General features: G+C 47.8%; 1 protein-coding gene across 2 annotated transcripts in view; it reads left to right on the top strand.

Annotated features, from left to right (window-relative positions):
• Positions 1-7,579: 7,579 nt before the first annotated feature.
• The window catches only part of TSEN34 (tRNA splicing endonuclease subunit 34), a 68,593-nt gene continuing 54,470 nt past the window's right edge, over positions 7,580-21,702 (top strand). Inside the window, exon 1 of one of the 2 annotated variants that reach the window (XM_063942785.1) lies at positions 7,580-7,720. In XM_063942785.1, the coding sequence (XP_063798855.1) occupies positions 7,690-7,720 (31 nt within the window). In that variant the 5' untranslated portion in view covers positions 7,580-7,689. The other variant, XM_063942784.1, reaches the window with a different exon arrangement.

The raw sequence follows: 21,702 nt of genomic DNA, 5'->3' as shown, positions 1-21,702 counted from the left end.
TGGCAGTGTCTGAACTGACTTCACGTGTGGCAAGTTCAAAGGGCATCAGAACCTTGCACAACGTTGAAATCATTCTCCACTGCACTTGAGACAGGTGCATTCCACCTCCTATATCGTGCTCAATTGTATAGGCTTGAATGGCCTTTTGCTGCTCCTCCAACCTCTGAAGCATATAGAGGGTTGAATTCCACCTCGTTACCACTTCTTGCTTCAGATGATGGCAGGGCAGGTTCAGTAGTTTTTGGTGGTGCTCCAGTCTTCTGTACGTGGTGCCTGTACGCCGAAAGTGTCCCGCAATTCTTCTGGCCACCGACAGCATCTCTTGCACGCCCCTGTCGTTTTTTAAAAAATTCTGCACCACCAAATTCAAGGTATGTGCAAAACATGGGACGTGCTGGAATTTGCCCATATTTAATGCACACACAATATTGCTGGCGTTGTCCGATGCCACAAATCCACAGGAGAGTCCAATTGGGGTAAGCCATTCCGCGATGATCTTCCTCAGTTGCCGTAAGAGGTTTTCAGCTGTGTGCGTATTCTGGAAAGCGGTGATACAAAGCGTAGCCTGCCTAGGAAAGAGTTGGCGTTTGCGAGATGCTGCTACTGGTGCCGCCGCTGCTGTTCTTGCGGCGGGAGTCCATACATCTACCCAGTGGGCTGTCACAGTCATATAGTCCTGACCCTGCCCTGCTCCACTTGTCCACATGTCCGTGGTTAAGTGGACATTGGGTACAACTGCATTTTTTAGGACACTGGTGAGTCTTTTTCTGACGTCCGTGTACATTCTCGGTATCGCCTGCCTAGAGAAGTGGAACCTAGATGGTATTTGGTAACGGGGGCACACTGCCTCAATAAATTGTCTAGTTCCCTGTGAACTAACGGCGGATACCGGACGCACGTCTAACACCAACATAGTTGTCAAGGCCTCAGTTATCCGCTTTGCAGTAGGATGACTGCTGTGATATTTCATCTTCCTCGCAAAGGACTGTTGAACAGTCAATTGCTTACTGGAAGTAGTACAAGTGGGCTTACGACTTCCCCTCTGGGATGACCATCGACTCCCAGCGGCAACAACAGCAGCGCCAGCAGCAGTAGGCGTTACACGCAAGGATGCATCGGAGGAATCCCAGGCAGGAGAGGACTCGTCAGAATTGCCAGTGACATGGCCTGCAGGACTATTGGCATTCCTGGGGAAGGAGGAAATTGACACTGAGGGAGTTGGTGGGGTGGTTTGCGTGAGCTTGGTTACAAGAGGAAGGGATTTACTGGTCAGTGGACTGCTTCCGCTGTCACCCAAAGTTTTTGAACTTGTCACTGACTTATTATGAATGCGCTGCAGGTGACGTATAAGGGAGGATGTTCCGAGGTGGTTAACGTCCTTACCCCTACTTATTACAGCTTGACAAAGGGAACACACGGCTTGACACCTGTTGTCCGCATTTCTGGTGAAATACCTCCACACCGAAGAGCTGATTTTTTTGGTATTTTCACCTGGCATGTCAACGGCCATATTCCTCCCACGGACAACAGGTGTCTCCCCGGGTGCCTGACTTAAACAAACCACCTCACCATCAGAATCCTCCTGGTCAATTTCCTCCCCAGCGCCAGCAACACCCATATCCTCCTCATCCTGGTGTACTTCAACACTGACATCTTCAATCTGACTATCAGGAACTGGACTGCGGGTGCTCCTTCCAGCACTTGCAGGGGGCGTGCAAATGGTGGAAGGCGCATGCTCTTCACGTCCAGTGTTGGGAAGGTCAGGCATCGCAACCGACACAATTGGACTCTCCTTGTGGATTTGGGATTTCGAAGAATGCACAGTTCTTTGCTGTGCTGCTTTTGCCAGCTTGAGTCTTTTCATTTTTCTAGCGAGAGGCTGAGTGCTTCCATCCTCATGTGAAGCTGAACCACTAGCCATGAACATAGGCCAGGGCCTCAGCCGTTCCTTGCCACTCCGTGTGGTAAATGGCATATTGGCAAGTTTACGCTTCTCCTCCGACAATTTTATTTTAGGTTTTGGAGTCCTTTTTTTTCTGATATTTGGTGTTTTGGATTTGACATGCTCTGCACTATGACATTGGGCATCGGCCTTGGCAGACGACGTTGCTGGCATTTCATCGTCTCGGCCATGACTAGTGGCAGCAGCTTCAGCACGAGGTGGAAGTGGATCTTGATCTTTCCCTAATTTTGGAACCTCAACATTTTTGTTCTCCATATTTTAATAGGCACAACTAAAAGGCACCTCAGGTAAACAATGGAGATGGATACTAGTATACAATTATGGACTGCCTGCCGACTGCAGACACAGAGGTAGCCACAGCCGTGAACTACCGTACTGTACTGTGTCTGCAGCTAATATAGACTGGTTGATAAAGAGAAGATGTCTATGTAACTATGTATGTATAAAGAAGACTGAAAAAAATCCACGGTTAGGTGGTATACAATTATGGACGGACTGCCTGCCGAGTGCAGACACAGAGGTAGCCACAGCCGTGAACTACCGTACTGTACTGTGTCTGCAGCTAATATAGACTGGTTGATAAAGAGAAGATGTCTATGTAACTATGTATGTATAAAGAAGAATGAAAAAAAACCACGGTTAGGTGGTATACAATTATGGACGGACTGCCTGCCGAGTGCAGACACAGAGGTAGCCACAGCCGTGAACTACCGTACTGTACTGTGTCTGCAGCTAATATAGACTGGTTGATAAAGAGAAGATGTCTATGTAACTATGTATGTATAAAGAAGAATGAAAAAAATCCACGGTTAGGTGGTATTACAATTATGGACGGACTGCCTGCCGAGTGCAGAGACACAGAGGTAGCCACAGCCGTGAACTACCGTACTGTGTCTGCTGCGACTGGATGATAAATGATATAAAAAATATATATATATCACTACTGCAGCCGGACAGGTATATATTATATATTATATAATGACGGACCTGCTGGACACTGTCTGTCAGCAGAATGAGTTTTATTTTTATAGAATAAAAAAAAAAAAAACACACAAGTGAAGTCACACGACGAGTGTTTAACTTTTTCAGGCAATCACAATATAAGTATACTACTAACTATACTGGTGGTCAGTGTGGTCAGGTCACTGGTCAGTCACACTGGCAGTGGCACTCCTGCAGCAAAAGTGTGCACTGTTTAATTTTAATATAATATGTACTCCTGGCTCCTGCTATAACCTATAACTGGCACTGCAGTAGTGCTCCCCAGTCTCCCCCACAATTATAAGCTGTGTGAGCTGAGCAGTCAGACAGATATATAATATATATAGATGATGCAGCACACTGGCCTGAGCCTGAGCAGTGCACACAGATATGGTATGTGACTGACTGAGTCACTGTGTGTATCGCTTTTTTTCAGGCAGAGAACGGATATATTAAATAAACTGCACTGTGTGTCTGGTGGTCACTCACTATATAATATATTATGTACTCCTGGCTCCTGCTATAACCTATAACTGGCACTGCAGTAGTGCTCCCCAGTCTCCCCCACAATTATAAGCTGTGTGAGCTGAGCAGTCAGACAGATATATATAATATTATATATAGATAATAGATGATGCAGCACACTGGCCTGAGCCTGAGCAGTGCACACAGATATGGTATGTGACTGACTGAGTCACTGTGTGTATCGCTTTTTTCAGGCAGAGAACGGATATATTAAATAAACTGCACTGTGTGTCTGGTGGTCACTCACTATATAATATATTATGTACTCCTGGCTCCTGCTATAACCTATAACTGGCACTGCAGTAGTGCTCCCCAGTCTCCCCCACAATTATAAGCTGTGTGAGCTGAGCAGTCAGACAGATATATATAATATTATATATAGATAATAGATGATGCAGCACACTGGCCTGAGCCTGAGCAGTGCACACAGATATGGTATGTGACTGAGTCACTGTGTGCTGTGTATCGCTTTTTTCAGGCAGAGAACGGATTATAAAGTAAACTGCACTGTCCTCACTAGTAAACTCTCTCCACTCAGTCTCTACACTTCTACAGTAACAGTACTCCTCCTAGTCAGCTCCAGTAAATCTCTCTCAGTCTCTTATAATCTAAATGGAGAGGACGCCAGCCACGTCCTCTCCCTATCAATCTCAATGCACGTGTGAAAAATGGCGGCGACGCGCGGCTCCTTATATAGAATCCGAGTCTCGCGATAGAATCCGAGCCTCGCGAGAATCCGACAGCGTCATGATGACGTTCGGGCGCGCTCGGGTTAACCGAGCAAGGCGGGAAGATCCGAGTCTGCTCGGACCCGTGAAAAAAACCATGAAGTTCTGGCGGGTTCGGATTCAGAGAAACCGAACCCGCTCATCTCTACTGTCCAACGCTGTACGTGGCTGCGTAGCCCACGTATGCGTTGGGCCAGCACTTATATATATAGGGTTGAAGACAGAGAGAAAAGAAACCCTACACTATTGTACATTTGACATATATTGTGATCTGTAATTGTGAAAAAGGGTTACCTCTGTCTAGATTGGGCAATACTTTGCTTTTAATAAATTTTGTAAAGCCATATCCATTTGGTCAATTTTTAGTTGGTAACCAGTTAAAGTGATTGAGAGCGCCCTCTGATTCAATTTGCTGGAGGTGTTGTTTTGTATGGTCCTCACTAACAGGAGGATCGAATTAGAGGGCTGCCGCACCAGCGCAGTAATTAGGTATAATTGTGTTCTGATATATAGGTGCCGGGACACTAGGTTTTTAACTAGGTGCCGCCCCCCCCCCCAACACCTGCAAAACCAGGCCTCCGGGCCCTGATTGGCCAGTGGCTCACTCAATACTATATTAGGGCGTGACCATCGATGGCTGAAACCAACGATGGTTCCCTTACAGATGGTTTCCCACCATCGAGGTTATCCATCAATGGTACCATCGATAGTAACTATAGATGGATAACCAACTGATGGCCATACCTATGTGGGCTGCAAGCTTAAATGCATTGTACAATTCACGAAGTAAAACCCCATCATTTATCCAGTTATGTATTAAAGTATTAAGTGAATTAAATTATTAAGGAGACTGTGGGGTTCTCGTTGTATATATATCTATATCTATATATATCTACATATATCTATATACATATATATATATATATATATATATACACACACACACAGTAGCGGATCTTGCCACGGGCAAGCAGGACTTTTGCCCGGGGCGCCGCCTTCCGGAGGGCGCCGCGCCATGGCAAGATCCACTGCTGCTGTGGTGCCCCCCGCTGCCGCGGCCCGCTGTGAAGGGAAACTAGACGCTACGCGTCTAGTTTCCCTTCCTGGAGAGGACCTTCACTGTAATGATGTGCGGTGCGCGTTGACGTCATCGCGCACCGCACAGCAAAGGTCCTCTCCACGAAGGGAACTAGACGCTTAGCGCCTAGTTTACCTTCGTGGAGAGGACCTTTGCTGTGCGGTGCGCGATGACGTCATCGCGCACCGCACATCCTACAACAGTACAGGGGGTGTAACTGACCACGCCCCCTGTATGAAGCCACACCCCCTAATGCCGCCCGTGCGCCAGAAGCCCCGGAACCGCCCCTGCATACACATATATATATATACATATATGTATATATATATATATATATATATGTACTGCGTTTTCTTTAAGTCTGCTGTTTTGTTTTGTTTTTATTACTGCTTGAGCAGACATGGATGGTCCTTGGCACTGAATGGGTTGTTGCTGTTTTATACTTTCTCCACTTCTAATTAATGGCTTTAGTGCTCCAGCAAGTGCAGATGTTTTTCCCTATCTCCCAGACAACATCATGATGGCAGAGTCGGCACCATCTTATGTGCTGTATAGAGGGCTTTATTTATTTATTTCATTAATGTTAAAATAAAGCAGAGAACAAACTTAACTGATGTATTCTAGGACACATTGGGGGTCATTCCTATCTGTTTGCACTCTGCTGTTTGTCGCAACGGTGTGAACGGGTCGGTTCTGCGCATGTGCGGTGAGCGCATTGCGCAGGTGCATTGTTGCCGGGCAGCAACGCCGCTAACGACAAAAGCGGTTGCAGCGGCGACCGCAAGAACATTGACAGGAGGAAGGCGTTCCGGGGCGCCAACTGACCGTTTTCATGGAGTGGTTCGGTGAACGAAGGCGTGTCTAGGCGTTTGGAGGGCGGATGTCTGACGTCAATTTCGGGACCGGCATTGCTGGAACGATCGCACAGGGTAAGTAACTTTTACCCTGGACTTATTTTACAGGAAACTTTTTTTGCATAGCAGAGCTGCACAAGCGTTCGCAGCCCTGCTATGCAGATATACACTCCCCCATAGGCGGCGTCTAGTTGATCGCACGGGCAGCAAAAAGTTGCTACGTGCGATCAACTCGGAATGACCCCCACTGTGTCGAGAGGTGCAGGGCCCAAAAGGGACAGGACAGAAAATGGAAAGGGGCAGGACCGTACATGGGAGGAGTAATGAGAAGAGCTGGAAGGAGTCAGGATTAATTCTCAGACTGCCCCACCCTGCACAAAAAATAAAAAAGGTCTAGATCCGCCCCTGAACCTGCTTGCGGCTGGCCCCCACCCACTCTCAGTCAAGATGACGGCCTGGGCTGCAGATGACGTGATTTGCACTGAATTGCATAATTGTAGCCACAGCCCCCACTCTACAATGCCGGTAATCTCAGTATAATGAAGACAGGCCACAATGAATGTGGAAGGACTGAGACGACCACTTTAAGTGTCTGTATATGCTGTAATGCTGCCGATGCAACTTTAGAAGCCACCATCGGCATACCTCCCAACATGACCCTCTCCAGGAGGGACACAATGCACTGCTTCTGGATTCTCTCTTAATTTGTGATTGGCAGCACCTGTATTGAATAGGTTAATGGATTAGAAAGGTGTTTCAGCACAGGTGAGGGCAATCATAAATTAAGAGGGAAGTCCGGGAGCAGAGCATTCTGTCCCTCCTGGAGAGGGTCATGTTGGGAGGTATGCCATCGGTCACACCATCAAAACTGGCACCAGCCCTTTCTCCAGCCACCGTGAGAGAATGCATCCCCTTGTGCTGTAGTTAAGCCTCCTTCAACTAATATACCTCAATATATGGATGATTACATAAGTTTATAAGTGTATTATATTTGTAAATAGCTATTTTGCTTTAAAAAAAAAAAAAAGTAGAAACATTAGTTAATATAGGCTGACCATACTAGGCTTTAAACCGGGACACTCATGAATTATACAGGTTCTGTGGCTGGCTGACTACAAGCCTGCATTTCACCTGGTTTTAAGCAGCCACAAAACCTGTGTGATTCATGAGTGTCCCAGTTTGCCGAGACACTGACTCGAGACACTGACTCGAGACACTTCACTGAACTGAGTCATGTGTCTCTCAACTCAGTTCAGTGAATCACTTTGCCCATGACTAGTTTAAAGAGCTGAGGTTAGCCTGGCCCTAGAGCCCGAATCCATCGATATTTTAGAACCGATACTACCGATGTTTTCTTTCGATGTCCCTCCCATCCCGTCCCGACTGTAATGTATGCAGGGCCAATGACAGATACTCTATGCCTTGGCTGCTCAGGGCAGCACGCTATGAGGCTCTCTCCCTCCTTCTACATGAGTCAGTAAGAGGGCGGGGAGAACACATGGTCCCAGCACCACCTGCTGACCTATATCGGCGGCCGGGCATGAGGAGGGGGGAGGGCCCATGCTGCTGCTGGGCTCTGTATATACACAGGGTGAGGACGCGGCTTCCTGCGGGATCAGTTAGTGAGAGAGGCGGAGACAGGGTGCTCGCGCACAGCCCGCAACACACATGGCGGCAGCCTGCAGGTCGGAGCGCTTGCTGCGGTGCCAGGCCAGTGCAGGTAACCGGAGCACCTCTCATCAGCTAGGGGAGCGCCGCTCATCTGTTGCGGATCACACAGTCACTGCGCCGGCCGTGCGAGCCAGTGCTGCTATAGACTAGTACAGAGGGAAGTGTGCGGCATATGGAAGGTGCTGAGAGCATCTGTGCTCTGAATGATACAGTAGAATGTGCTAAAACGTTCTGGCAAAAGGTGGGATATAGGTTCCCGTGTTGCCAGGTCAGTATGTGTGTACACTGTATGTGCTTGTTATTAGGACCAACAGTGGTCGCTCGCTGACGTTTTTCGCAGCATAGCGATCAGGCTAAAAATCGTCTGTTCTGTGCATGCGTAAGGGCCGCAGGGCGCACGCGCAAAGTAATTTCACACGAAACTAAGCAATTTTACACGGGTGAGCGACGCTTTTCAGTCGCTCTACTGATCGGTGAGTGATTGACAGAAAGTGGGTGTTTCTGGGCGGAAACTGACCGCTTTCCGGGAGTGTGCTAAAAAACGCAGGCGTGTCAGGCTAAAACGCAGCAGTGGCTGGAGAAACGTGGGGCTGGCTGAACGCAGGGCGTGTTTGTGACGTCAAACCAGGAACTAAACAGTCTGCAGTGATCGCAATATAGGAGTAGGTCTGGAGCTACTCAAAAACTGCAGGAAAAGATTTTCGAGCAATTCTGCTAATCTTTCGTTCGCACTTCTGCTAAGCTAAAATTCACTACCAGAGGGTGGCGGCTTAGCGTTTGCACTGCTGCTAAAAGCAGCTAGCGAGCAATCAACTCGGAATGAGGGCCAGAGTCTCTATCGGCTCCCACTATTAGTAATTAGTAACAGTTGTCAGATATGGCTCAGTACCACACAAGGTCCCCCAGGAATATGACGGCAGATAAGAACCACTTGGCCCTAGTCTGCCCATGCACACACTTATAGGCCCTACACACTGGCCGATAACAGTGAAAGATATAAATGATCTTGTTCATTAATGAACAAGATACCGTTCATGTCTTTCAGTGTGGAGGCAGCAACGATGAACGATGCGCGGCCCCGCCGTCGGCCGTATCCGCCTTCAGGCAGCTCGGCGGCGGACCGCATAGTGTGTAGGGCCCTTTACACACTAGGGTTCATATTTGTTTGGAGCCAATTAACCTACCAGTATTTTTTTAGAGTGTGCAAGGAAACTGGAGTACCCAGAGGAAACCCACACAAGCATTGGGAGAATATACAAACTGCACACAGGGCCATGGTGGGAATCCATACCCTCCAACATTTTACACATAAAAAACTGTACAAATTAGGAAAGAAGGCGTGACCACGGGTAACAGGGGTGTGACCATGCCCCCTTTACTATTCTTTCCATGTCAATTTGGAGAGGGGAAAATCGTTATAAAGCCCTTTTTAGCAGGTAGAGACCATAAAAACAAAAACAAAAAAAAAAAAGGTACAGTATGGGAATCCAACCCAGGACCTCAGAGCTCTGAGGCAGTAATGCTAACCATTACACCGTCTGTACTGTCCAAACTATATCTGCCTGCCGCTTCTGTGGCCGAAGCGACAGTAATATCCATCGATGATCAGCGCCTGTCAGAGAAACTCTTCATGTTAAAAATCCCAGACTTGCCGATTCTGACCATTTTTGATCAGGAAATCAAGATTTTTCAATTTGATGAATATTTAATTTGTGACCGCCGGTCGTAGATGTATGGTGGGGCCTTTACCTATTATTATTTATTATTATTATTATTATTATTATTATTAATAATATTGAATAATTTCCTTTTTACCAGTTTCACTTCGTAATCTATACATCACTATCCTTTTTTCTCTGCTGTCTCCGTAAACTGGTATGATTTTTGTGGCAGGAATTCAGTAAGTCAAGTGTGGCGCTTTAAGAGTTGGAATTAGAGTCCTTGTATTTAAATTATTATTTTCTACTTTTTGTTACAAATCTCTCTCTGTATGTATAATATATATATATATGTATGATTACGTAGATTTCCTATTCCCCACCTGAAGAATATCTATGATCAATTTCAGCTTCCTAAGAGAATTAGTGATGAGGGAGAGAGTGAGGGCTTTCATTATATATATATATATATATATATATATATATATATATATATATATATATATATATTATATAATGAAAGCCCTCACTCATCACTAATTCTCTTAGGAAGCTGAAATTGATCATAGATATTCTTCAGGTGGGGAATAGGACATTGGGGATTGACATAATGATGTCATTACTGATGCATGGCTTGCGTTGCATGAATGATAACGCCCAAATGGACAATCGGATCAAAATGTGGATTGCACCTCCAGTGTGTAGAATTTCATAAACTACAAAAATGGTCCTGTCACTTATACCGGATCTGCTACGGGTGATCCTCGGGTAACGCCAAGAACCATGGATTAATAGTTACTTACATTAAGACGTCTCAAATTTACATCTCTATAGATTAATCAAATTTTTAACACTGATTTATTTTTACAACCATGAAAATCAGAAACTCCCGTGCAAAGAACAGGTAGAACAGCTAGTACATATAATATATTTATATATTATTCGTATGATACATATTTATTCATGTTTGTGTATAGGATCCAAGCATTTCTGCAAATGTAACTGCAGCACAGAGCTGGGGTTGAATTCAATTTGCGGTAAGCTTATATTGGAATCTCGCGGTATATTCAGCAAGTGAAATCGCACTTGTTTTAACTGGCAGCAGATAGAGGTGCGAACACAAACCAAGAGCATTTTCCATACCGTGATGAGCTGTAGATCTCATGAGGGTTTTGTTGGAACCCAGCAGTGAATTAAACCTGTTTCACAAGCTACATATATAAAGGCTTATTTAGTAAGCACATTCAAAGCCTAAAATAACAACAAGGTGTATTGAGGCCTCAGTGATGTCGGTAGTTCTTTGTGAATTGATAGACTGCAATCTCACAAATAGCGATTTGTTCCACACAATAGAAACAGGGGTAGACATATGAAAGCGCGCTGTGGGATTTTCTCTCCACAGCGTACATTAATCATGCTTTTACCGCATCCCACTAATGTAAGACAGGCATTTTACTGCCGTGAGGCATGCTTGGATAGCGCCATTTCTGCTTACCGCATCCCTGTTATGTATGGATTCCTAAGACTGAGCCAATGTATGAATGCTTGTGAAGGCACTCATCGGCTGTAAACGCTGCTTCCCTGTAATACCTGCTTTTACAAGGTGTTCCAGTTCTTCCTTGAATGATGTGGGTGTTTCCTTAAAATTTACTTACTTTCCTTAAAATTTTGCATCTCATACGCAGCAAAAAGCTGCACACTGTAACCACACAGGAATTGGTTTTACAAACGAGCCACAGACTGTAACCACGGGGGTGGATCTTAGGGTCGACAGTGACTAGGTCGAAACCTGAAATTGGTCGACATGGAAAAAGGTCGACATGAGTTTATTAAAATATTTTCTCTGACGTCCTAGTGGATGCTGGGAACTCCGTAAGGACCATGGGGATTATCGGCTCCGCAGGAGACTGGGCACAAAAGAAAAGCTTTAGGACTACCTGGTGTGCACTGGCTCCTCCCCCTATGACCCTCCTCCAAGCCCCAGTTAGATTTTTGTGCCCGGCCGAGAAGGGTGCATTCTAGGAGGCTCTCCTGAGTTTCTTAGAAAAAGTTTAGTTTTAGGTTTTTTATTTTCAGTGAGACCTGCTGGCAACAGGCTCACTGCATCGAGGGACTAAGGGGAGAAGAAGCGAACCTGCCTGCTTGCAGCCAGCTTGGGCTTCTTGGCTACTGGACACCATTAGCTCCAGAGGGACCGAACACAGGCCCAGCCTCGGAGTCCGGTCCCAGAGCCGCGCCGCCGGCCCCCTTACAGAGCCAGAAGCAAGAAGAGGTCCGGAAAAATCGACGGCAGAAGACATCCAGTCTTCACCAAGGTAGCGCACAGCACTGCAGCTGTGCGCCATTGCTCCTCAGGCACACTTCACACTCCGGTCACTGAGGGTGCAGGGCGCTGGGGGGGGGGGGGCGCCCTGAGCAGCAATAAATAAAAACACCTTGGCTGGCGAAAATACATCACATATAACCCCCAGGGCTATATGGATGTATTTTAACCCCTGCCAGAATATAGCAAAAAGCGGGAGAAAAGTCAGCCGAGAAGGGGGCGGAGCCTATCTCCTCAGCACACTGGCGCCATTTTCCCTCACAGCTCCGCTGGAAGGACGTCTCCCTGACTCTCCCCTGCAGTCCTGCACTACAGAAAAGGGTAAAACAAGAGAGGGGGGCACTAATTAGGCGCAGTATTAACATAACAGCAGCTATAAGGGGAAAAACACTTCTATAAGGTTAATCCCTGTTTATATATAGCGCTCTGGTGTGTGCTGGCATACTCTCCCTCTGTCTCCCCAAAGGGCTAGTGGGATCCTGTCCTCTATCGGAGCATTCCCTGTGTGTGTGCTGTGTGTTGGTACGATTGTGTCGACATGTTTGAGGAGGAAAATGATGTGGAGGCGGAGCAATTGCCTGTAATAGAGATGTCACCCCCTAGGGAGTCGACACCTGAGTGGATGGGCTTATGGAAGGAATTACGTGACAGTGTCAGCTCTTTACAAAAGACGGTTGATGACATGAGGCAGCCGGCTACTCAGCTTGTGCCTGTCCAGGTGTCTCAAAGGCCATCAGGGGCTCTAAAACGCCCGTTGCCTCAGATGGCAGACACAGACGCCGACACGGATACTGACTCCAGTGTCGACGATGAAGAGACGAATGTGACTTCCAGTAGGGCCACACGTTACATGATTGAGGCAATGAAAAATGTTTTACATATTTCTGATAATACAAGTACCACTAAAAAGGGTATTATGTTTGGTGAGAAAAAACTGCCTGTAGTTTTTCCTGCTTCTGAGGAATTAAATGAAGTGTGTGATGAAGCGTGGGTTTCCCCCGATAAAAAAAAACTGATAATTCCTAAAAGTTTATAGGCATCATACCCTTTCCCGCCAGAGGATAGGGCACGTTGGGAAACACCCCCTAGGGTGGATAAAGCGCTCACACGCTTGTCTAAACAGGTGGCACTACCCTCTCCTGAGACGGCCGCCCTTAAGGAACCTGCTGACAGAAAGCAGGAGAATATCCTAAAATGTATATACACTCATACGGGAGTTATACTGCGACCAGCAATCGCCTCCGCCTGGATGTGCAGTGCTGGGGTGGCTTGGTCGGATTCCCTGACGGACAATATTGATACCCTAGACAGGGACAGTATATTACTGACTATAGAGCATTTAAAAGATGCATTTCTATATATGCGTGATGCACAGAGGGATATCTGCCGACTGGCATCAAGAGTAAGTGTGCTGTCCATTTCTGCCAGAAGAGGGTTATGGACGCGGCAGTGGTCAGGTGATGCGGATTCCAAAAGGCATATGGAAGTATTGCCTTATAAAGGGGAGGAGTTATTTGGGGTAGGTCTATCAGACCTGGTAGCCACGGCAACTGCTGGGAAATCCACAGGGCACAAAAATAAAGCTTTAGGATCAGGTGGTGTGCACTGGCTCCTCCCCCTATGACCCTCCTCCAAGCCTCAGTTAGGTTTTTGTGCCCGTCCGAGCAGGGTGCAATCTAGGTGGCTCTCCTAAAGAGCTGCTTAGAAAAAGTTTTTAGGTTTTTTATTTTCAGTGAGTCCTGCTGGCAACAGGCTCACTGCATCGAGGGACTTAGGGGAGAGAAGTCAACTCACCTGCGTGCAGGATGGATTGGCTTCTTAGGCTACTGGACACCATTAGCTCCAGAGGGATCGAACACAGGCCCAGCCATGGAGTCCGGTCCCGGAGCCGCGCCGCCGACCCCCCTTGCAGATGCCGAAGATGGAAGAGGTCCAGAAGCAGGCGGCAGAAGACTTTTCAGTCTTCCTGAGGTAGCGCACAGCACTGCAGCTGTGCGCCATTGTTGTCAGCACACTTCACACAGCGGTCACGGAGGGTGCAGGGCGCTGGGGGGGCTCCCTGGGCAGCAATGTATAATACCTTTTTATGGCTAAAAAATACATCACATATAGCCCTTGAGGCTATATGGATGTATTTAACCCCTGCCAGATCTCACAAACTCCGGAGAAGAGCCCGCCGAAATAGGGGGCGGGGCTTATTCTCCTCAGCACACCGCCATTTTCCTGCTCAGCTCCGCTGTGAGGAAGGCTCCCAGGACTCTCCCCTGCACTGCACTACAGAAACAGGGTAAAACAGAGAGGGGGGGCACTTTTTTTGGCGATATTACTATATTTAAGCTGCTATAAGGATACAACACTTATATAGGGTTGTTCCCATATATATTATAGCGCTTGGGTGTGTGCTGGCAAACTCTCCCTCTGTCTCCCCAAAGGGCTAGTGGGGTCCTGTCTTCAATAGAGCATTCCCTGTGTGTCTGCTGTGTCGGTACGTGTGTGTCGACATGTATGAGGACGATGTTGGTGTGGAGGCGGAGCAATTGCCGGTAATGGTGATGTCACCCCCCAGGGAGTCGACACCGGAATGGATGGCTTTGTTTATGGAATTACGTGATAATGTCAGCACATTACAAAAATCAGTTGACGACATGAGACGGCCGGAAAACCAGTTAGTACCTGCCCAGGCGTCTCAGACACCGTCAGGGGCTGTAAAACGCCCTTTACCTCAGTCGGTCGACACAGACCCAGACACGGACACTGAATCTAGTGTCGACGGTGAAGAAACAAACGTATTTTCCAGTAGGGCCACACGTTATATGATCACGGCAATGAAGGAGGCTTTGCATATCTCTGATACTACAAGTACCACAAAAAGGGGTATTATGTGGGGGGTGAAAAAACTACCTGTAGTTTTTCCTGAATCAGAGGAATTGAATGATGTATGTGATGAAGCGTGGGTTAACCCAGATAGAAAAGTGCTAATTTCAAAAAAGTTATTGGCATTATACCCTTTCCCGCCAGAGGTTAGGGCGCGCTGGGAAACACCCCCTAAGGTGGATAAGGCGCTCACACGCTTATCAAAACAAGTGGCGTTACCGTCTCCTGAAACGGCCGCCCTCAAGGATCCAGCTGATAGGAGGCTGGAAACTACCCAAAAAAGTATATACACACATACTGGTGTTATACTGCGACCAGCCATCGCCTCAGCCTGGATGTGCAGTGCTGGGGTGGTCTGGTCGGATTCCCTGACTGAAAATATTGATACCCTGGATAGGGACAGTATTTTACAGACTTTAGAGCAATTAAAGGATGCTTTTCTTTATATGCGAGATGCTCAGAGGGATATTTGCACTCTGGCATCGAGAGTAAGTGCGATGTCCATATCTGCCAGAAGAAGTTTATGGACACGACAGTGGTCAGGTGATGCGGATTCCAAACGGCATATGGAAGTATTGCCGTATAAAGGGGAGGAATTATTTGGCGTCGGTCTATCGGATTTGGTGGCCACGGCAACTGCCGGGAAATCCACCTTTTTACCTCAGACCCCCTCCCAACAGAAAAAGACACCGTCTTTTCAGACGCAGTCCTTTCGGTCCTATAAGAAGCGGGCAAAAGGACAGTCATATCTGCCCCGAGGCAGAGGAAAGGGTAAGAGAGGGCAGCAAGCAGCTCCTTCCCAGGAACAGAAGCCCTCCGTGGGTTCTGCAAAGCCCTCAGCATGACGCTGGGGCTTTACAAGCGGACTCAGGAACGGTGGGGGGTCGACTCAAGAATTTCAGCGCGCAGTGGGCTTGCTCACAGGTGGACCCCTGGATCCTGCAGGTAGTATCTCAGGGTTACAGGTTGGAATTCGAGAAGTCTCCCCCTCGCCGGTTCCTAAAGTCTGCTTTGCCAACGTCTCTCTCAGACAGGGCGACGGTATTGGAAGCCATTCACAAGCTGTTTTCTCAGCAGGTGATAGTCAAGGTACCCCTCCTACAACAGGAAAAGGGGTATTACTCCACGCTATTTGTGGTACCGAAGCCGGACGGCTCGGTAAGACCTATTCTAAATCTGAAATCTTTGAACCTGTACATACAAAAATTCAAGTTCAAGATGGAATCACTCAGAGCAGTGATAGCGAATCTGGAAGAAGGGGACTTTATGGTGTCCCTGGACATAAAAGATGCTTACCTGCATGTCCCAATTTGCCCTTCACATCAAGGGTACCTCAGGTTCGTGGTGCAAAACTGTCATTATCAGTTTCAGACGCTGCCGTTTGGATTGTCCACGGCACCTCGGGTCTTTACCAAGGTAATGGCCGAAATGATGATTCTTCTGCGAAGAAGAGGCGTATTAATTTTCTCTAACGTCCTAAGTGGATGCTGGGACTCTGTAAGGACCATGGGGAATAGCGGCTCCGCAGGAGACAGGGCACAAAATAAAAGCTTGAGATATCAGGTGGTGTGCACTGGCTCCTCCCCCTATGACCCTCCTCCAAGCCAGTTAGATTTTTGTGCCCGGCCGAGAAGGGTGCAAACTAGGTAGCTCTCCAGAGCTGCTTAGAATAAAAGTTTAGTTAGGTTTTTTTATTTTCAGTGAGTCCTGCTGGCAACAGGCTCACTGCATCGTGGGACTAAGGGGAGAAGAAGCGAACTCACCTGAGTGCAGAGTGGATTGGGCTTCTTAGGCTACTGGACGTTAGCTCCAGAGGGACGATCACAGGTTCAGCCTGGATGGGTCACCGGAGCCGTGCCGCCGTCCCCCTTACAGAGCCAGAAGAGACGAAGGTCCGGTGAAAGCGGCGGCAGAAGACATCCTGTCTTCAAGACTAAGGTAGCGCACAGCACCGCAGCTGTGCGCCATTGCTCTCAGCACACTTCACACTCCGGTCACTGAGGGTGCAGGGCGCTGGGGGGGAGCGCCCTGAGTCGCAATATAACACACATATACCTTAGCTGGCAAAAGGAATACATCACATATAGCTCCAGGGCTATATGGATGTATTTTTCCCCCTGCCATTTTACACAAAAAAGCGGGAGTTAAGGACGTCGTGAAGGGGCGGGGCCTATCTCCTCAGCACACTGGCGCCATTATTCCCTCACAGCTCCGCTGGAAGGACGGCTCCCTGATTCTCCCCTGCAGTACTGCATCTGATTCAGGGTAAAAAAGAGAAGGGGAGGCATTTTGGCAGCAAATAACTAGATTAACAGCAGCTATAAGGGATTAACACTTATATAAGGTTATCCCTGTATATATATAGCGCTGGGTGTGTGCTGGCAGACTCTCCCTCTGTCTCTCCAAAGGGCTAAGTAGGGTCCTGTCCTCTATCGGAGCATTCCCGGTGTGTGTGCTGTGTGTCGGTACGCGTGTGTCGACATGTATGAGGAGGAAAATGAGGTGGAGGCGGAGCAGTTGCCTGTGTTAGTGATGTCACCCCCTAGGGAGTCGACACCTGACTGGATGATTGTGTTTAAGCAATTAAGTGATAATGTCAGCAATTTACAAAAAACTGTTGACGACATGAGAAAGCCGGCAAATCAATTAGTGCCTGTTCAGGCGTCTCAGACACCCTCAGGGGCCCTAAAACGGCCGCTACCTCAGTGGGTCGACACGGATCCAGATACAGATACTGAATCTAGTGTCGACGGTGACGAGACAAACGTAATGTCCAGTAGGGCCACACGTTACATGATCACGGCAATGAAAGAGGCATTGAACCTTTCTGACACTACAAATACCTCAAAGGCGGGTATTATGTGGGGTGTGAAAAAACTGCCAATAGTTTTTCCTGAGTCTGAGGAAATAAATGAGGTGTGTGATAAAGCGTGGGTTTCCCCCGATAAATAACAGCTAATTTCTAATAAGTTATTAGCACTATACCCTTTCCCGCCAGAGGTTAGGGCACGGTGGGAAACACCCCCTAGGGTAGATAAGGCGCTCACACGTTTATCTAAACAAGTAGCGTTACCGTCCCCTGATACGGCCACCCTCAAAGAACCAGCTGATAGGAGGCTGGAAAATATCCTGAAAAGTATATACACACATACTGGTGTTATACTGCGACCAGCAATCGCATCAGCCTGGATGTGCAGTGCTGGAGTCGCATGGGCGGATTCCCTGACTGAGAATATTGATACCCTGGATAGGGACAATATTCTGTTAACTATAGAACATTTAAAGGATGCATTGCTATATATGCGTGATGCGCAGAGGGATATTTGTACCCTGGCATCAAGAGTAAGCGCAATGTCCATCTCTGCCAGAAGAGCATTATGGACCAGACAGTGGTCAGGGGACGCAGATTCCAAACGGCACATGGAAGTATTGCCGTATAAGGGGGAGGAGTTATTTGGGGCTGGTCTAACAGACCTGGTGGCCACGGCAACGGCTGGAAAATCCACCTTTTTACCCCAGGTTACTTCACATCAACAGAAAAAGACACAGTCTTTTCAAACTCAGTCCTTTCGTTCCCATAAGTACAAGCGAGCAAAAGGTCACTCTTTTCTGCCCAAGGGCAGAGGAAGAGGAAAAAGGCAGCACCATGCAGCCGCTTCCCAGGAGCAGAAGCCCTCCCCTGCTTCTGCCAAGTCTTCAGCATGACGCTGGGGCTTTACAAGCAGACTCAGACACGGTGGGGGCCCGTCTCAAGAATTTCAACGCGCAGTGGGCTCACTCGCAAGTGGATCCCTGGATTCTACAGGTAGTATCACAGGGGTACAAACTGGAATTCGAGGCGTTTCCTCCTCATCGGTTCCTGAAGTCTGCTTTACCAAAGTCTCCCTCCGACAGGGAGGCAGTTCTGGAAGCCATTCACAAGCTGTACTCCCAGCAGGTGATAATCAAGGTACCCCTCTTACAACAGGGGAAGGGGTATTATTCCACACTATTTGTGGTACCGAAGCCGGACGGCTCGGTGAGACCAATATTAAATCTAAAATCTTTGAACACTTACATAAAAAGGTTCAAATTCAAGATGGAGTCACTCAGAGCGGTGATAGCGAACCTGGAAGAGGGGGACTATATGGTGTCGCTGGACATCAAGGATGCTTATCTCCACGTCCCAATATATCCTTCTCACCAAGGGTACCTCAGGTTTGTAGTACAAAACTGTCATTATCAGTTTCAGACGCTGCCGTTTGGATTGTCCACGGCGCCTCGGGTCTTTACCAAGGTAATGGCCGAAATGATGATTCTTCTACGAAGAAAAGGCATCTTAATTATCCCTTACTTGGACGATCTCCTGATAAGGGCAAGAACCAAGGAACAGTTAGAAGTCGGAGTGGCACTATCTCAGGTAGTGCTAAGTCAGCACGGATGGATTCTAAATATTCCAAAATCGCAGCTGATTCCAACGACACGTCTACTGTTCTTAGGAATGATTCTGGACACAGTCCAGAAGAAGGTGTTTCTCCCGGAGGAGAAGGCCAGGGAGTTATCCGAGCTAGTCAGGAACCTCCTAAAACCAGGACAGGTCTCAGTGCATCAGTGCACAAGGGTCCTGGGAAAAATGGTGGCTTCTTACGAAGCGATTCCATTCGGAAGATTCCATGCAAGAACTTTTCAGTGGGATCTACTGGGAAAATGGTCCGGATCGCATCTTCAGATGCATCAACGGATAACCCTGTCGCCAAGGACAAGGGTGTCTCTCCTGTGGTGGCTTCAGAGGGCTCATCTACTAGAGGGCCGCAGATTTGGCATTCAGGATTGGATCCTGGTAACCACGGATGCCAGCCTGAGAGGCTGGGGAGCAGTCACACAGGGAAGGAATTTCCAGGGCTTGTGGTCAAGCATGGAAACATCTCTTCATATAAACATTCTAGAACTAAGGGCCATTTACAATGCCTTAATTCAAGCAAAACCTCTGCTTCAGGGTCAGGCGGTGTTGATCCAGTCGGACAACATCACGTCAGTCGCCCACATAAACAGACAGGGCGGCACGAGAAGCAGGAGGGCAATGGCAGAAACTGCAAGGATTCTTCGCTGGGCGGAAAATCATGTGATAGCACTGTCAGCAGTGTTCATTCCGGGAGTGGACAACTGGGAAGCAGACTTCCTCAGCAGACACGACCTTCACCCGGGAGAGTGGGGACTTCACCCAGAAGTCTTCCACCAAATTGTAAACCGTTGGGAAAGACCAAAGGTGGACATGATGGCGTCACGTCTAAACAAAAAACTGGACAGATATTGCGCCAGGTCAAGGGACCCTCAGGCAATAGCAGTGGACGCTCTGGTAACGCCGTGGGTGTACCAGTCAGTGTATGTATTCCCTCCTCTGCCCCTCATACCGAAAGTATTGAGAATCATAAGAAGGAGAGGAGTAAGAACTATACTCGTGGTTCCGGATTGGCCAAGAAGGTCTTGGTACCCGGAACTTCAAGAGATGCTCACGGACGAACCGTGGCCTCTACCAATAAGACAGGACCTGCTACTGCAGGGGCCTTGTCTGTTCCAAGACTTACCGCGGCTGCGTTTGACGGCATGGCGGTTGAACGCCGGATCCTGAAGGACAAGGGCATTCCAGAAGAAGTCATCCCTACTCTGGTAAAAGCCAGAAAGGAAGTAACCGCAAAACATTATCACCGCATTTGGCGTAAATATGTTGCGTGGTGTGAGGCCAAGAAGGCCCCTACACAGGAATTTCAACTGGGTCGTTTCTTGCATTTCCTGCAAACAGGACTGTCTATGGGCCTAAAATTGGGGTCCATTAAGGTTCAAATTTCGGCCCTGTCGATATTCTTCCAGAAAGAACTGGCTTCAGTACCTGAAGTTCAGACATTTGTGAAAGGGGTGCTGCACATACAGCCTCCTTTTGTGCCTCCAGTGGCACCTTGGGATCTCAATGTTGTGTTGAGATTTCTAAAATCACACTGGTTTGAACCATTGTCTACGGTAGATTTAAAATATCTCACGTGGAAGGTGTCGATGCTGTTGGCCTTGGCTTCAGCTAGGCGTGTGTCAGAATTGGCGGCTTTATCATGTAAAAGCCCTTACCTAAATTTTCATTCTGACAGGGCGGAATTGAGGACTCGTCCTCAATTTCTACCTAAGGTGGTTTCTGCATTTCACATGAACCAACCTATTGTGGTACCTGCGGCTACTAGGGACTTAGAGGACTCTAAGTTGCTGGACGTTGTCAGGGCCTTGAAAATATGTTTCCAGGACGGCTGGAGTCAGGAAAACTGACTCGCTGTTTATCCTGTATGCACCCAACAAGCTGGGTGCTCCTGCTTCAAAGCAGACGATTGCTCGTTGGATTTGTAGTACAATTCAGCTTGCACATTCCGTGGCAGGATTGCCACAGCCAAAATCAGTAAAAGCCCATTCCACAAGGAAAGTGGGCTCATCTTGGGCGGCTGCCCGAGGGGTCTCGGCTTTACAACTTTGCCGAGCAGCTACTTGGTCAGGGGCAAACACGTTTGCTAAATTCTACAAATTTGATACCCTGGCTGAGGAGGACCTGGAGTTCTCTCATTCGGTGCTGCAGAGTCATCCGCACTCTCCCGCCCGTTTGGGAGCTTTGGTATAATCCCCATGGTCCTTACGGAGTCCCAGCATCCACTTAGGACGTTAGAGAAAATAAGATTTTACTTACCGATAAATCTATTTCTCGTAGTCCGTAGTGGATGCTGGGCGCCCATCCCTAGTGCGGATTGTCTGCAATACTTGTATATAGTTATTGTTACAAAAAATTCGGGTTATTATTGTTGAGCCATCTTTTCAGAGGCTCCTTTAAATTTATCATACTGTTAACTGGGTTCAGATCACGAGTTGTACGGTGTGATTGGTGTGGCTGGTATGAGTCTTACCCGGGATTCAATATCCTTCCTTATTATGTACGCTCGTCCGGGCACAGTATCCTAACTGGCTTGGAGGAGGGTCATAGGGGGAGGAGCCAGTGCACACCACCTGATATCTCAAGCTTTTATTTTGTGCCCTGTCTCC

This window comes from Pseudophryne corroboree, chromosome 10 (genome assembly GCF_028390025.1).
Source record: "Pseudophryne corroboree isolate aPseCor3 chromosome 10, aPseCor3.hap2, whole genome shotgun sequence".
NCBI lineage: Eukaryota > Metazoa > Chordata > Amphibia > Anura > Myobatrachidae > Pseudophryne > Pseudophryne corroboree.
This window is presented reverse-complemented; position numbering and strand designations above follow the sequence as displayed.